This window comes from Engraulis encrasicolus, chromosome 3 (genome assembly GCF_034702125.1).
Source record: "Engraulis encrasicolus isolate BLACKSEA-1 chromosome 3, IST_EnEncr_1.0, whole genome shotgun sequence".
Lineage (NCBI taxonomy): Eukaryota > Metazoa > Chordata > Actinopteri > Clupeiformes > Engraulidae > Engraulis > Engraulis encrasicolus.
In genome coordinates, this window is record NC_085859.1 from 58,030,400 (window position 1) to 58,048,029 (window position 17,630).

Here is a 17,630-nt window from a genome sequence, read left to right on the forward strand (position 1 = left end):
CAGAACACACACACGCACACGCACAATAATTGATATGATAGGCAGTGCCACAGTGGGTCATCTCGCTGGTCCTCTCAGCTTCACATGCACAGTCACACACACACAATAGACTAACACACTCACACACACAATAGGACACAGTGGCAAATTGTCTCAATTCCTCACGCATAGGGAGCCTCTGTGCACACACAAACCGACATTGCATCATTGCATTGATGCACACGCACACACAGAGACAGACAGACACACATTTTCTGTGTCAGCATTTATTGTGGCATCGTCTCCAAATGTAAGTACAGTAGGTGTCTTGAGAGTTCTTTGAAAGGTCCGGCTGCGCGGTTTCTTTTACACAATTGACATGTTCACTTTGATTATTGTGGCATTTTGGGGAATTGAATAGCAAGACTTAACAAGTATGTTTGTACTACGCATACAACACAATGAACAACACAAAGAAAGAATGGAAAAACTACTACAAGTACATCTACAACACATAGTTCAAATCTCAAATCCTATGTAGGCACAGCGTCCCTGCTGGCAACATCCAACACCCCCCCCCCCCCCTCCCCACACACACACACACACACATTCACATCAACACTGTTGTTGAAGTATATCAGACTACTCCATGAAACTCTCTGAAAACTTAAGCTAAAGTTGTGCATCAATTTTAAAAAAATCACTAATTTGGTTTATAATTAGGGTTTGCATCTTTGACCTTCTAATTTGCTTATCATACAAATTAGAAGATGTAGAGTTAATTCAACACTCAGACAGTCATTTTTTTACATCTTCTAGAGTGTATTTGGTCACAAAATACTATCTACGTGTTGAATTAACACAGCACTTTATTTACTGTGTAGCTGCCTGTGTTACAGGTCTAGTGTAGCTGCTTGTGTGTGTCCCAGGCCAGCCATGTCTGTGTTCATATGTCCATGAAAAATATCAAACATCCTCTTCCTCCACAGGCTGCCCAGATCTGAGTTTGACAATGATCTACAGTGGACAGGAGACAGGGCAGGTTGTTCACAACACAATAAGATCACCAGTGTGGTACAATAGCAGCTGAAAATACAGAGTACAAATATACCACAAAAATATATCTACAGTACAGCTGCAATGGAAACAAACCTCTTTCAACTGGGCAATTTCTTTGCTGTCCATGTTCCGTTGTGCGTTGTTGGTGATGGTTTTCACCCTGGTAGCATAACTATAGTACGACAACACAATACAAGGAACACATACCATCAGCTCTACAACTGATAAATCACTGAGCAATTTGCCTGTGTGTGAATAACCTATCACTAAAGATATAAAACTTTGCTGCCCTTTTAGAATCCAGCTTCAGACAGGGCATTTCCAGTCTCACACCCAATGTTTCAATGTGCTGTATGACAGCAAATGTATATTTACACCCAAGCCTCAACATATCACCCACATTTTTTCCTTTTGCTTAGTATCATCATGTCGCCTCATGACGCAAAAAGTCAGGTTGCCGAGGAACAAATTCTTCCCTAAGCTTAACTGTCACTGGATGCTTGTCACAATGGTGGCCTTTTGTGTCATGATGCAATGCAAAGGGAAAAAAACTTGTAGTGCAATATACTGAGACTTCATGAAAGAGACATGACAAGGGGGGTGGGGTGGGGGGTTGAGCAGCTAAGAACAGGATAACGAGGCAACAATTTGGACAGGCTCACCATAAACAACACTAAAAGATCGGAAAAATGTTGCCTGGTCTGATGAGTCTTGATATCTACTACAACACTCAGGTGGAATGATCAGAATTTGGCGTCACCAACATGTAAGGCAGGGTTGACTTGTGGTGTGGATCGGCACTGCCCTCACGATCCGATTGGATCACGATTCGGGAGGTAGCGATTCGATTTGATTCGATTCTATGCGATCCGATCCAATCCGATTCAATTCTACAATGCATTGCAATGCATTACATTTCTACTGAAAGCAAAGCAAATGTTTAATCAGTCATGATGAGGCAATACAAGTAGTCAGATAGTGAGCAACAATTTATTGGCTGTTTTCTGTAACAGTCTGTATCAGTCTGTATCAGTCTTGCAATGTTTTGAAGTGCTTTTATTTAATTAAACATTCATTTGCTCCCGAAATATCCATGGAAGTAATTGAAACTTTAAAAAAAATTGCCGGATCGATTCTGGAACTTGCCGGATCATTGTTGACACCACTAGGGTTGACCCATGTTTTCATCAACATTTTCGGCTGGGGATATAATGGCATAAGGATATTTTCTTAGCACAATTTGGGCCAATTAGTACCAATTTATCTTTGTTGGAATGCCACAGCCTACCCGAGTATTGTTGCAGGCAGTTCAGGCAGTTCTGAAGGCAAAAGGGGGTCCAACCCAGCATTAGAGAGGTGTTCCTAATGAAGCGAGAGAGAGAGAGAGAGAGAGAGAGAGAGAGAGAGAGAGAGAGAGAGAGAGAGAGAGAGAGAGAGACGGAGACAGTGACAGTGACAGTGACAGAGAGAGGAAGGAGCACTCTTACATGAGTGAGGTGAGCGTCTCCTCCACGTTGCAGTCGGCGGGTGAGATGTTGACGAACATGAGGGTCTTGGCGTTGCCCCCCAGGGAGTCCTGCATGGCCTGCGTCAGCTTGTTGTTACGGTAAGGAACGTGGGGCTGCTCCTGGGCCAGTGCAGAGATTACGTCACCTAGTGCGCTCAGAGACTTGTTGATGGAGTTAGCCTCCTGTGTGAAGAGAGAGAGAGAGAGAGAGAGAGAGAGAGAGAGAGAGAGAGAGAGAGAGAGAGAGAGAGAGAGAGAGAGAGAGAGAAGGGAAGATTATTTTTCATTGGTTATTTACTTATGAAATTAGCCTCTTATTAGTGACACCAAACAAGTTTCGCTTTGAGGGGCAACAAATATAAAGGATTATCAGTTTCAGCTACAACACTCACTTCCTGACACACTCTTGGGTTAATTCACATTACTGATATGAAATGCTTTCAAAATAAACACTCTTTTGTTTCAAATGTACAAATCAGTGTTGTCTCACTTAATGTAATTGCCAACTACAGTATGAGTGGTCTTGACAAATGCATGTGCATGAAGAGGAGGCGGTAAAGATGCAGCGACGAGAGACCTTCCGCTGGCCAACTTTGGCTCCAGTTTTAGCAGCTTGTTTAATGCATAGAGTGGGTGTGGAGTTTTAACATGGATGGCTAGAGTGGATGGAGAGTTTGCAGGGACCTTCAGCTGTCCGTCTTTGGCTCCTGTTTTGGCGGCCCGTTCGCTGCCTGCCAGGTCCACCAGGCTGAGCTTGCCGTAGCACACGGTGCCGTTGGTCAGGTTACGGCTCTCCACCATGATGCCGATGATCAGGTGTGAACGGGAACTCTCCACGTTCATCTCTGCAGGACAAACACACACGTGCGCACATGCGCGCGCACACACACACATACACACACTCACGCACGCACGCACACAGATACACTGGTAAACATTTCTTAACACACTAACAATTACATACAAATGACATACATTACTTCATAAAGCTTAACAATGGTTGAAATGGGTTCATAACACATATGAATAGATGTTTCAAAGAAGGTGTTACTAAACTGTGGCTTATTAGGGTAACATGCATTTCTACATTTATAGCTAAGGCATGTAATGTCGCCTGTCTCCTAATTCTGCCCCCTAACTACCTTCTTCCCAACACTTAAGTCAACAGACTATAACAACTCCTCCATTCCACATGTAATAGTAATACTTAAAATGATTAAAAGTATTATTCACAATTATCTCCACATTCCTCTTTGTAGGACAGTAAGCAACACATTTCTGGGTAACACATTATATGAATACTGCCCGCATTATACTCACAAAAACTATTTGTATTTGTAGTTCAACTGATAGCACTATCTGATATCTAACTGACTCCAAATAAGTGAGTCAAGGAAAAGCAATACTTCCTCCGCATTAATATACAGCAGGAGCAATTTGCTTGTGGTGACAGCATTCGCCAGATGACCAAATTCATGAATAGAAATGCCTTTAGAGTTGAATGTTGTCTACACATTTAATATTTTATGTCTGGGGCAGTGAGAGGTGATGTTTCCAAAAATGTCAGTCAGTCACTTGGCTTATTTATCATTCATTCCATTTGCTGCATTAAATTAATAATCAGCATGTTAGCTAAATAGTTTAAAGTCTCTTGTTACCCATATTGTATAACTGCTTCACTGTTTACAGCTGAACGTCTGTTTTTATCATGGTAGGATAGGATACAATATCACTGACTGTGACTAAAGTAAGTAATCTTTAGCATTCAGGTCATGTAGGAGCTTTGATAAATATACTTTCCTATTGGGAATTAAAAAAAACCCATCAAACATCAAATACAAAACATCAAAACTTGGCAGTGCTAGTCATCATAACGATGCACCATGCACTCTCTCACGCCAGTGGCTGTTGCTTAAGTAATTAACCAGTACAATTCAAAGGCCTGTTTGATGGCTGTGCAATAGACACATTGTAGACTACTATCCTTTTAAAACAAGTCCGACAGGCGGCCAAAGATGCATCCGTCTATGCACTGCTGCCGTACCGGTGGCGGCGATGTGACAGTCGGCACAGCAAAAAAAAAGAGCAAAGCGCTTGCCGCCAAGTGAGAGCGTGAAAGTAAGCGGTAGAGAGAGAGAGAGAGAAGCCCTATACTGTGGTGGCATTACATACTGGTGGCAGCGATGTGGCGGTTGGCACAGCCCTGCTCAAAGAGAGCAAAGAGCTCGCCGGCGCTGGCGGCCTCCTTTGTCTTGGCGCCCTGGGCGAACACAAGCCCCTTTTTGTCCTTCTTCAGCTCGATGCGCTTCCTCAGCGCCTCCGCCGGGCTCACAAAGAGGTCTGCCAGCTTCTCATTGTACAGCTCCAACATGTAGGCTGAGACCTGCCCGCACGGACACATAGGACGGGAAATAGAAAAATGTCGTCATACAGCTAGAATGAAACCTGCGGACACGGACACACAGAAGAATGGGGAGAAAGAAAAAGGACAGGTCGTTATAGGCTACAGCTTGTAGAGCGAGACCTGCCAAGACGAACACATACAGGACAGCCCCAGTAATGTAGCCTACAACGGACGCTACAAAGGAATTTTAGAATAAAAGCACAACAAAATACCTCCTCTTAATGTATGTTCTCTACAAGTCTTCTGTTGTCCAGTCCTGCACTTTAAATGTCTGTATGAGCACTGTCTATGTCCATACTGTCTTATGTCCATGTATGAGTACTGTCTATGTCTATACTGTCTATGTCCTTACCTAGATTAGTCTATGTCTGCATGGGAAAGCAAGAAACGTAATTTCAAATTCTTTGTATGACCAGTGCATGTAAAGAAATTGACAATAAAACCAACTTGACTTGACTTGACTTGACTTGACTTTTGTCATCACCAGCCAAAATGGCTACAGATGCTAGTCTTATTACATACTCGCTAATGGGTCAAAGTGGCTAGTAAGTTGATTTTTTCTAGTCAAGTCAAGTCAAGTGTACTTTCTTGTCAAAAACCTATGTAACAGACCACCATCCAGCCAAACTGAAATTTCACCAGCATTTGGCCGGTTGGCTGGTGTTAATTTAGAGCCCTGCATAGTAATATAGGAGAGCGAATAACAGTAGAGGACGTTATACAGCTTGTAGAACGAGGCCTGACCAGACGGCCAGGGATACAGACCCACGGTAGCCCCTTAATGCACGCCGTACCTCCTGTGGCACACTGTAATAGACATCGTAAGTTAACTACTATAGTACTACACTACTGTAAAAAGTGACACTTTTTAAGCCCGTTCATAGCGGCTATGTTTTTGTTTGCGTCCGTGTAATTGCCATGGCATGTCTGTCGTTTGTTATTTTTCATGTAGCGTCCCCCCTGCACTCATACACTACACTACCCAGCATACACCACACTGATAGCCACACCTAGCTAATTGCTAATTGCATGTTTCCCCATTGAACCGGCAGCAGCATCTGCTCGGTGAGTTTGAATATAGCAACACACACTACCATAGGCGCCGTCTTCATGTAAACATTGGGGGGGCGAAAAAAAAAAATAATGTGTGGGGGGGGGGCTGGGGCGTGACGTCATGACGTCGGCAGTGGCTAAACTTACGGTAAGCCTAGTTGAAAGATCAAAGACTCGAGACTCATTTGCATTCGTTCTATTCACCTTTGCAAGCGTGAAGAGCTCATGTTAGAGTTAACCTTTTTGGATGGATAAAAAACGCAGGACTTTAAACATCGTATTAAAATATTTTATTCAATAAACAATTAAAAAAAAACAGCCCTCATGAGCAGAAAAACAGATAAACAGTTTAAGAACTTATTATGACGAAATTCATTTTAATCTAAATTGTAAACTTGGGCAATAACCTACATCTCTTTCATGGCCACGTAAATTAACAGGTAGCCTAAATCGAAATGATCGGGAACAAAACCATCTCGCACTTAATAGGATAAGCCACCACTCCTAAAACTTCGCAAAAACCTCGCCCCTTCTGCCATTAGCGCCGATAAATTCATTGGCAATTTTTTTCAAATCAATCTGGTCTGTATGCTCCTTGTGTGTGTACAGAACAGCCAAATGATTCAGCCTCGGAGCGGTCATGGTGCTCCGCAGGTAGGTCTTAAGCCTACGTAAAGCACTAAAGGACCTCTCTGCTGTGCATGTAGTGACTGGCAATGTGTAGAACACCTGGATGGCTTTGACCACCTCCGTAAACAGCCCTTTCAAACCCACATCGGATACGAAAAACTCCTTCAGGTCGTGCATGGAGCGAATAGTGAGACGGCGCGCTCTGCATGTGTCACCAAGCATTTCAAGCTGTACTTCCAAACGCCCCACATCCACGTCTTTGGAGAGGGCCGTGCTGTCCCAGTCCAAAGTCCCTGTATCTCCGGTTATTTTTGCCAGTAGCGCATCCTCTGTGAGCTGGGCACGTTTGAAAGCCTCCGAGAACCTGTTGTTCAGACAGGCAGTGTAGCTGTCAAGGACCTGGAAATACAAACTCTGAAAGTATGCCTTTGGATCCGAGTAAGTGCGCACGCCTGTGCTGTTCCCTCCATCCTGTAATCTGCGTGGAACGGTACGCGCCTTGGGAATTTTGGGTTCGCCAACAACTGTGCTCTCCAGAGCGCTCTTGACGACTCCTTCATAGAACGAACTGAAGTAGCCTTCATTTCGCTTTGACAGCAAACTGTTCGTTAGGACGTCGATGTTTGCCTTGACATCAGCCAGTGACAGCTGTGGGGACTGAATATCAGAATTCACTTGCTCCATCGGATGCATGACGTCCTTTAACACCCACAGGGTGAAATAGAACGAGAACTTCCCAAGCTGATTCAGAAAACCACTACTTTTGTCCCGAATGTCACCGCGTGACTTGTCTGCAACATCGGACAAGTAGCTCGCTAAACAGGTGTAATTGGACAGCACAGATATTACGCTGTTGACGCGCATCGTCCAGCGAGTGGGGCAGAGAGGGCGCAAGTTGTTGCCGCCGGTAGGCTTTCGGAAGGCATCAAACCATGCCTGTCGCTTCGGTGACTCTCGTATCGAATTTTTCAGATCTTTAACTGTGTTCATGGCATCTCTACATGCGCTAGACTCAGCCACTGCGCCTTGAAAGGCGAGGTTTAAAGTGTGCGCATTGCAATGTACGTACATCGCCTCCTCTTGGAGAGCCCTAACCCGGGCCTGCACTCCAGACCTGCACCCGGACATGTTCGCGGCCCCGTCGTAACATTGCCCTCGACAGTCGGACCAGGACAAGCCCATCCGGAGAAGGGCATCGTTCAGGGCGCAGGACAGTGTCTCGGCAGAGGTCGTCTCCATTTAATAAAAGCCCATGAAGTCCTCGATGGTCTTTAGATTTTCGTTGACGTACCTGGCAAGGCAAAGCAAAATGTAGCCTAGGTCTATAACCAGCGCATTTCACACACCAAGTTCAATGTGCACAAAATAGAAAGAACAATCTTGGCCTACAATAAAAAAAACACACACATAAATTAGCCTGGGATAGCCTATAAATGTTTAGGCCTCAAGTTACAGGTGAAGTGTAACTTAGCCTATCTATGAAAGGTTCAGAAAAGACCGTCTGTTCCTTTTTCCTTTTATTTTATGGAGCGACGTTTCCACTGTGCTTTAGTTAAACAAATGTATAGGCCTAGTGTTTTCTATTTTTTATTAGGCTATTGTCTTTAGAAAAAAAAGTGGGGGAGGGGGTAGGCCTAGCCTATCCAATGCCGTGTTTTCTGAACTTTTCATCGAACTTGCAAAAGAAAAAGAGATAGGCAAAATGAATAAATAAGACATCTAAATAATAAAAAAATATAACAAAGCCTACCTGACACAAATGCTCATTTGTTCTCGTTGAGTGATGTCGGAGGTTTCGTCCACTATAACGGAAAACAGTTTTGCTTCTTTTACATCCACAATAACTTGTCTCAGGACTTCAAAGGCCAGCATTTTTATGATTTCGTTTTGAATGTCGTGTGACAAGAATTTAAACTTGTCCTTCCTCTTCATCCAGCCAGCAAGAGCCTCATTATCCCCCGCTCTCAGCATCACCAACTGCATGAAGTTGGAGTCGAAGTCCTCATGACCTCTTATTGCCATGCCTTGCCGGGCCAGCAGCCACAAGGAGGAGATCACCGACAGTAGAGCATCCCGAGCCTGAACCTTTTCTTTCGCTTTCTGATCGGACAGGGTCTGGACGACATTGGTCCCGCGCTCATAGCTTGCATATTTTGACACTGCCTCTCGGTGACACCTCGACTTTTCATGAGCTCGGAACTTCTCGGGGCCTTTTTTGAAATTGGTGAAGCCTTCGGAGAGAAACGCTTTCTCTTTCTTCGTGGAGAATGTTAAAAGTTTCCGACTTTCACATGACTGGCAGACTTTACAAAAGGCTTTGCCGTTGTCAATGTTAAGCCAACTGTAAGACGTTAGCCATTTATCTCTGAACCGTCTCTGCGACTTTTCTTTGTATTGTACAGGTTGGGGATCTTCGGCTCTAACATCGACTTCAGTTTCTTCATTCTGCACAACACCAGGCCTACCTTCATTACTGGTGGATGCCGGCTTATTGTTTCGGATGACCCACTTGTCCATTTTGTTTCATTTCTGTGCTGCTCACTGTTCACACTTGCTATTTTTGCCTCAGTACAGTCAGAGAGAATCTCTGGTACAGTAGCGAGTCTTTGGTTGCTATAGCTACGCAATTTTGTTTATGTATTTTGCGGGCAAGAATTCGCGCCTACTGTAAACCTATTTTGGCAGGTCATGTCCGATCTTAACATTTTAGATTAGATAGCTAGGCAGGCTATTATTTTTTAAAGTTGGTTTCAGTGGTCTTTTAGCATGAATTCAGTACTAGGCCTATTTGATATTTGTATGTCACAATTATTGGGGGGTTTTTGCCCCCCAACTTTATTTTTGGGGGGGCAAAAAGGTCCGTGCCCCCCCATAGTCGGCGCCAGTGCTACAAACCACAAACACAGTTTTACCGTTAAATGCAGTTTAATGTTAACACCCTAGCGAACAGTAAGAGGCCCACTGATTCTGCTTCACTCTTCATCCCTTTGCAATATTAGTTTCTGCCAAACTCACACTTGTTGCTACTCACACCAACACTGATTTCTCCCTGGTCCGTCTGGCATGGATTCCCTGTAGGAAGCGCGCACCTCGGGTGAGCTGTGCTTTAAGTTCCACCTTGGACGAGGGAAAGTTTAATCGCTGTAGGGGTGAGTGTTTGTCTTACGTGATGTTTAGGTAATTTATGTTTACTGTTGGGATGGGAAATGTAGGTAGAAATATTTACTGATGTTTGTTATGTATTTTAACGGTGATAGAAATGTTTACATTCTTAATATTCACTTTGAATATTGTTTTTGTTTTCTTTATGAATTTGGGTTAATGGACTCGTCCAATCTTTCCAATTGTATTCTCATTGGTAGACTAAGCTCAGCAGGTATTTGGCCAATAATGTAATTATCATTTCTCCTATCTCTGTCAATTATTGAATTCCTAGCTTTTGTGTTTCAGCCAATCATTGTACTTTGTTCATTTTGAGCTTAGCCAATCAGAGGGTAATTGGAGGGGTATTTAGAGGGTTTGGTTTTGTTTCTTTTCAGTCTGGAACTGGCTCTGAGAGAGGTGAGATCTTTGTCACTCTGAACTGTGAATGTAAAGCATTGTTGCTGCAACTTGTCGTGAGGTTGCCTCCAGTTCTGTTTATTGTATTTATCTTTAGTTATGCCTATGATGGCCCGTTTTGTTTTCCTTTTTGAAAGTCTTTTGTTTTGCATTTTGAGCACTTCTCGGCACTGTAAATAAATCCTCACGATCATTCACTTTTAAAACCTCGTTCTCGTCTGACTCATTTGGTGGTGACGCTTAGTGGAAGTGAAGCGGCAACGTAACACTTTTCACATTTGGTGTCAGAAAGCGGGTTCCTAACGCTCTCCTGGTGGAGCATAGGAGAAAGCGCACCACCATTGGGTCATGTATCGGCGCCTTGTGAGGCAAAGCACCATGATGAACCAGCCAGCTGATGTGAGTGAAGAAGGAGCCACCGGAGGGAAGCAAGAGGTCGTTCCAGAGGAAGACCTACAGATGCCAAACCTGCAGGCGGAGGAGCCACAGATGCGAGACCTGCAGGCCCTCTACCAGCTCATCCAGAAGTCATTCGAGACCCAGCAGAAAGAAGCCATGAAGCAGGAGCAGCGGTGGCGCAATGTGCAGGTCCAGATGAACCAGTTTCGAGACGACCTGGAGGAGGGGCGAAGGGCTGCCAGTGATGGAGGTCGGCGCCGGGCTGAGCAGGGTGAGAACCAGAGGGGCGAGGCTGAAGGACCCCAGCACCCAGCAGAAGACCCACCAGCGCCAGAGGACCGACAAGCAGACCAGCACACCCCAGCAGCGCCACGCGGGCCAGCAACAGATCCACCAGTAACCACGCCAGTAGCCTGGACAAGAGCAGCTGTTCCAAAGTTAGAAGAAAGTGATGACATCGAACAATATCTCACCACTTTTGAGAGACTGGCAACAGCCTATAGGTGGCCACGAACAGAGTGGGCGGTGTACCTGATACCTTACCTGACAGGCCGGGCACGCGCTGCATACGTAGCAATGGACGTCGGTGAAGCGATGGACTACGGCAAAGTCAAGGCAGCCATCCTCATGAAATACGACATTAATGAAGAGATCTACAGGGAGAGGTTCCGGGAGCCAGACATCGTCCAAGGGGAGACGCCCAGGGAGCTCTACCATCGACTGAAAGACCTCTACAAGAAATGGATCAAGCCAGCAGGGAAGACGGTGGAGGACGTCGGGGAAATCATCGTGCTGGAGCAGTATCTTCGTTCCCTGGCCCCTGATGTACGTGTGTGGGTGAAGGAGCACAAGCCAACAACAGGCCAGCAAGCTGCAGAGTGGGTGGAGGCGTTCCTGTCGGCCAGACGTGGACCCAAGAACTTCAGGTTCCAGAGGACCAACCGACCGCCACCTGGAGGTAAACCTGGGGGGTTGGGTAGTGGAGTTGGTCCTAGTACATCTGGGCAGAGTAGGCCTACAGACACCAACACTCGCACTGTTACTCCTTCTGCACAGCCTAGAACATACACAACACCTAGCACACATGCTAAGCCACCCGCAACATCCACAAATGCACCTACTAGAGTCCCTTTTGTATGCCATTTTTGTGGCCAGGCAGGCCACATAGCCAGAAATTGCCCCGTTAGAGTAGCCAAGGGGACAGGAATGGTTGGGCTACCTAGACCTGGGGGGGAGCAGGTAGAATGCTTGGGGAAAGTGCAGACCACCCCTGTTGTTGTTAATGGTCAGTCTACAGTAGCTTTGCTGGATACTGGTAGCACCCAAACTCTGGTACAGCCCCATCTAGTGGAGGCCCATGAGGCCTTGGGAGAACGGAAACTGAGGGTTTGCTGTGTAAATGGCGATGAACATACTTACCCTGTTGCAGATGTCTGTGTGGAGGTTGGAGGCCAGGCCTATAGGCTTGCGGCGGGGGTAGTGAAGGGGTTAAGCCATCCTGTGGTCTTGGGCCAGGATGTGCTGATACTTCCTGAACTGGTGAAGGCCTCGAAGCCGGTTAGCCTGGTGGTGACCAGAGCCCAAGCCAAGGGTGGTCAAGGGGAAACCCCTGAACAGGCTGTGAACAAAAACCTCCTAGACCACATGCCATACAGCAACACTGACATTGAACCCCCAAAGCAGCCCAAAGTTCTGAAAACCCGCAGGCAGAAGCGGAGAGAGAAACTATTGGGAACCGTGCAAAACATTCCACTAGAGGGGGCGGGCCAAGAGTTACCGGGGGCTGGATTGTGGGAGTTACCCAGTGATTTTGCTACTTTACAAAAAGATGATGTTACGTTGGAAGATGTTTTTAAGAAAGTAACTGAAATTGATGGAGTTGAAACTGGTGTTGCCAAAGAGTTGACTGGAGAGTACTATTTTGTGAGGGGGGGTCTGCTCTATCACCAACCAGAGGATGGCAGAGTAGAGCAGCTTGTGGTACCAAAGAGTCTGAGAGCTAAAGTGCTAGCATTGAGTCATGATATTCCGTGGGCGGGACATCTAGGTAGCGTGAAGACCCTTGAGAGAGTAGCCGCACGTTTTCACTGGCCAGGGTTGTACGTAGATGTTCAGCAGCACTGCAGGAGTTGTCCCACATGTCAGCTAGCAAGCAGCCACAAGGTCAAACCCTCACCACTGATGTCACTACCTATCATAGGCACACCATTCCACCGCATAGCAGTTGACATTGTAGGACCACTTGAACGCACACGGTCAGGCCACAGATTCATACTCGTAGTATGTGACTATGCAACGCGATACCCCGAGGCATTCCCTTTGCGCAAAGTCACTGCAGGCGCCATTGCACGCACACTACTACAGTTGTTTTCACGTGTAGGCCTACCACAGGAAGTGCTTACTGACCAAGGCACAGCCTTTCTGTCCAAAACACTCAAACAGATGTACAGTTTGCTAGGCATTAAGGGTATTAGGACCACTCCCTACCACCCCCAGACCGACGGGTTGGTAGAGAGATACAACCGCACGCTGAAGAGTATGCTGCGGAAGTTCGTTGCTGCAAATGCGAAGGACTGGGACCAGTGGCTGCCTTATCTTCTATTTGCGTATCGGGAGGTGCCACAAGCCTCCAATCGATTTTCCCCATTTGAACTTTTGTATGGACGCCAGGTGAGGGGGGCGCTTTACCTCCTGAGAGAAGCCTGGGAGAGTCCTCAACCAGCAGGGGGCAGCAGCGTCATCAGCTACGTCCTGCACATGCGTGACAGGATGGAGGAGCTTGCAGAACTGGTGAAGGACAACGTGCAGCAGGCCCAGCAGACACAGACCAAGTGGTACGACCAGAGAGCCAGGCAGCGGACTCTGCGGTCGGCCAAAAGGTTCTCCTACTCCTGCCAACTTCAGAGAACAAGCTCTTGGCCAAGTGGCAGGGGCCCTACCAGGTGTGTCGGCAGATGGGTCCAGTGACTTATGAGATTGAAATGCCAGAGCGACGAAAGCCAAAGCAGACATTCCATGTCAACCTGTTGAAGGAGTGGCACGAACGAGACCAACCACTCAGCCACCAGCTGCTGGTTCGAGCGGTGGAGGAGGAGGATGACTCCTCTGAGCAGTTCTTCCCGTCCAGAGCTGCGCCAGCGGAGCTGGACTGCAGCCACCTCACCGAACAGCAGCAGCAGGAGTTGCAGGCCGTCATCCCAGAGGGCCTGTTTCAGGACCAGCCGGGGCGGACGTCCCGGGTGGAGCACGACATCGCGTTGAAAGACTCCAAGCCAGTGAGACAGCGGATGTATCGCATCCCCGAGCGCCTGCAGCCCGCACTCCAGGAGGAGTTGGACGTGATGCAGCGCCTGGGGGTAATCGAGAGGTCGAGCAGCAGTTGGAGCAGCCCGGTGGTCCTGGTTCCCAAAAAGGATGGGACCATCCGCTTCTGCATCGACTTTCGTCAGGTGAATGCACAATCGCAGTTCGATGCCTACCCCATGCCGAGGCTGGAGGACCTCATCGAGCGGCTGGGGAAGGCTCGATACATCACCACTTTGGATTTATGCAAAGGATACTGGCAGGTGCCAATGGCTGAAGGAGCTAGGCCATACACTGCCTTCAGAACCCCTCAGGGGTTGTTCCAGTTTACAGTGATGCCCTTTGGTCTCCAGGGGGCGCCGGCAACTTTCCAGAGGCTGATGGACCAGGTCCTGGAGGGCACTGGTGCCTTTGCAGCAGCCTACCTGGATGATATTGCTATCTACAGCGCCACCTGGGAGCAGCACTTGGAGCACTTGCGGGAGGTGCTGCACCGGTTGCACCAGGCAGGCCTCACCATCCAGCCCAAGAAGTGTGCTCTTGCTCAGCAGGAGGTGCACTACCTGGGGCATGTGTTGGGCAGTGGGGTCATTCGTCCGCAGAAGGACAAAGTGGCCGCCGTCCGAGACTGTGCCAGACCGCAGACCAAGAAGGATGTACGCTCGTTCCTGGGTCTTGCGGGGTGGTACAGGCGTTTCATCCCCAACTTTGCCACTCGAGCTGCACCTCTCACGGACCTGACTAGGAAGTCGGGGTCGAACTCTGTGCCGTGGGAGGAGGTGCATGAGAAGGCGTTCGTCGACCTGAAGGGGGCGTTGCTCTGCGAACCTGTCCTGCAGAGTCCGGACTTCGACAAGCACTTTACGGTGCAAACCGATGCCTCTGGGGTAGGGCTTGGGGCAGTCCTGCTTCAGGGGGAGGCAGAGGATCAGAGACCTGTGGCTTACATAAGCCGAAAACTCTTCCCACGTGAGTCCAGGTACTCGGTCGTGGAGTTAGAGTGCCTGGCGGTCAAGTGGGCGTTGGACACTTTCAAGTATTACTTGTGGGGAGGGAGTTCACCCTTGAAACTGACCACAGAGCTCTGCAGTGGTTGGGAAAGATGAAGGACTCAAATGCACGTGTGACAAGATGGTTTTTGTCTATGCAACCATTTAGGTTTGAGGTGAAGTACAGGGCCGGCGTAGTAAATCCGGTGGCAGACTTTCTGTCTCGTCCCGCCGGGGCCGAGCCATCAGAGGGGGAAGGAAATGTAAAAAGTGACACTTTTTAAGCCCGTTCATAGCGGCTATGTTTTTGTTTGCGTCCGTGTAATTGCCATGGCATGTCTGTCGTTTGTTATTTTTCATGTAGCGTCCCCCCTGCACTCATACACTACACTACCCAGCATACACCACACTGATAGCCACACCTAGCTAATTGCTAATTGCATGTTTCCCCATTGAACCGGCAGCAGCATCTGCTCGGTGAGTTTGAACATAGCGACACACACTACAAACCACAAACACAGTTTTACCGTTAAATGCAGTTTAATGTTAACACCCTAGCGAACAGTAAGAGGCCCACTGATTCTGCTTCACTCTTCATCCCTTTGCAATATTAGTTTCTGCCAAACTCACACTTGTTGCTACTCACACCAACACTGATTTCTCCCTGGTCCGTCTGGCATGGATTCCCTGTAGGAAGCGCGCACCTCGGGTGAGCTGTGCTTTAAGTTCCACCTTGGACGAGGGAAAGTTTAATCGCTGTAGGGGTGAGTGTTTGTCTTACGTGATGTTTAGGTAATTTATGTTTACTGTTGGGATGGGAAATGTAAGTAGAAATATTTACTGATGTTTGTTATGTATTTTAATGGTGACAGGAATGTTTACCTTTTTAATATTCACTTTGAATATTGTTTTTGTTTTGTTTATGCATTTGTGTTAATGGACTCATCCAATTTTTCCAATTGCATTCTCATTGGTAGACTAAGCTCAGCAGGTATTTGGCCAATCATGTAATTATCATTTCTCCCATCTCTGTCAATTATTGAATTCCTAGCTTTTGTGTTTCAGCCAATCATTGTACTTTGTTCATTTTGAGCTTAGCCAATCAGAGGGTAATTGGAGGGGTATTTAGAGGGTTTGGTTTTGTTTCTTTTCAGTCTGGAACTGGCTCTGAGAGAGGTGAGATCTTTGTCACTCTGAACTGTGAATGTAAAGCATTGTTGCTGCAACTTGTCGTGAGGTTGCCTCCAGTTCTGTTTCTTGTATTTATCTTTAGTTATGCCTATGATGGCCCGTTTTGTTTTCCTTTTTGAAAGTCTTTTGTTTTGCATTTTGAGCACTTCTCGGCACTGTAAATAAATCCTCACGATCATTCACTTTTAAAACCTCGTTCTCGTCTGACTCATTTGGTGGTGACGCTTAGTGGAAGTGAAGCGGCAACGTAACACTTTTCACAACTACTATGACAGGGCCTTTAGTAATACATTACGACTTGGTCATTGCCGTTCTGGTAACAGCTCATTTATAATGCCGTGTCTTAAGTGTAAGTTGCCTACGACCAAACTCTTTTGACTAAGATGACCTGGACAAATGGGAATCTCCACAGAGATGAGGAAGGGAGGAAAGAAAAAGAGGAGAGGTCGTTTTACAGCCCCAGTAATGTAGTCCAATGGACAAGCACGAGATGAGGTGAGAGGCGGAGGTCGTTATACACAACATGTAGGCCGAGACCTGGGGACAGGCAACAGTATAGGCCATAGATGAGACGAGTAACAAAAGGTCATACAGTTCCAGCACGTTAGCAGAGACGGTCCATTATGAATTAAAATAATCTTTGACGTTAGCAGAGACCTGTGGATAAGGACAGGGACAGGGAAAGCAATGGGGAGAGGGTAAGATGAGGAAGAGGGAGAAAAAGAGAAAAGAGAAAAAAAGTGCAGGGGTCATACTGCTACTGCACACAGGCTGAGACCTGAGAGGATATAAGAGCATAATGAAGAGACAATGAGATAACTCAAGTAAGAGGAATGTGAGGAGTGTGTGTGTGTGTGTGTGTGTGTGTGTGTGTGTGTGTGTGTGTGTGTGTGTGTGTGTGTGTGTGTGTGTGTGTGTGTGTGTGTGTGTGTGTGTGTGTGTGTGTGTGTGTGTGTGTGTGTGTGTGTGTGTGTGTGTGTGTGTGAGAGAGAGAGATCTGACCCTATGTGACAACAAGATCTATGTAGGGCTTTGGTGACATTACTACTGTACGTGGCTGAGAGCAAAGAGCTTCAAAGTGTAGCCAGTTAGTGAGAAAGATAGCAGTACAGGAGAGAGAGAGAGAGAGAGAGAGAGAGAGAGAGAGAGAGAGAGACAGACAGACAGACAGACAGACAGACAGACAGACAGACAGACAGACAGACAGACAGACAGACAGACTAGACGAACAGGCAGCACATAAACTAGTCACAATTATGACCTTACCTTGTACTTAAACTTAGCCTCATTCTCCTGAATGATTTCAAATATCTTATTGAATGTCCTAGGTATGATCCCTGGGTTCTTCAGGTTCTTTCCCCCAACCATGGTGTAGGTCTTCCCTGATCCCGTCTGGCCATAGGCGAAGATACACACGTTGAAGCCATCCATGGCCGACTGGATGAGTCTGAGGAAAATATAGATTAAGGAATCATTAGTCAATAATTATGACCCAAGAAGTTAGAGGTGGACTTGTTTTTCATTGAGAGCAGAGAGATTAGCTCTGCTTATCTGA

General features: G+C 46.8%; 3 protein-coding genes across 3 annotated transcripts in view; 1 reads left to right on the forward strand and 2 right to left on the reverse strand.

The window, feature by feature from the left end:
- The window catches only part of anxa1a (annexin A1a), a 124,457-nt gene that overhangs the window by 73,666 nt on the left and 33,161 nt on the right, over nucleotides 1–17,630 (forward strand). The window lies entirely within an intron of this gene.
- Nucleotides 800–17,630, reverse strand: part of si:dkey-96l17.6 (uncharacterized) — a 32,743-nt gene continuing 15,912 nt past the window's right edge. The window contains exons 4-9 of the mRNA XM_063195770.1: nucleotides 17,342–17,522; nucleotides 4,718–4,928; nucleotides 3,230–3,390; nucleotides 2,526–2,728; nucleotides 1,132–1,210; nucleotides 800–996 (exon numbers count right to left, since the gene is read on the reverse strand). Coding sequence (XP_063051840.1) covers nucleotides 946–996; nucleotides 1,132–1,210; nucleotides 2,526–2,728; nucleotides 3,230–3,390; nucleotides 4,718–4,928; nucleotides 17,342–17,522 — 886 coding nt within the window. The 3' untranslated portion in view covers nucleotides 800–945. The remainder of the gene's footprint in view (nucleotides 997–1,131; nucleotides 1,211–2,525; nucleotides 2,729–3,229; nucleotides 3,391–4,717; nucleotides 4,929–17,341; nucleotides 17,523–17,630) is intronic.
- On the reverse strand, nucleotides 6,390–8,473 carry LOC134445554 (zinc finger MYM-type protein 1-like). The gene is made up of 2 exons (XM_063194605.1): nucleotides 8,383–8,473; nucleotides 6,390–7,923 (listed from the first exon to the last, which is right to left on the reverse strand). Exon 2 carries the CDS (start codon nucleotides 7,869–7,871, stop codon nucleotides 6,507–6,509), a length of 1,365 nt encoding a protein of 454 aa, XP_063050675.1. The 5' UTR covers nucleotides 7,872–7,923; nucleotides 8,383–8,473; the 3' UTR covers nucleotides 6,390–6,506.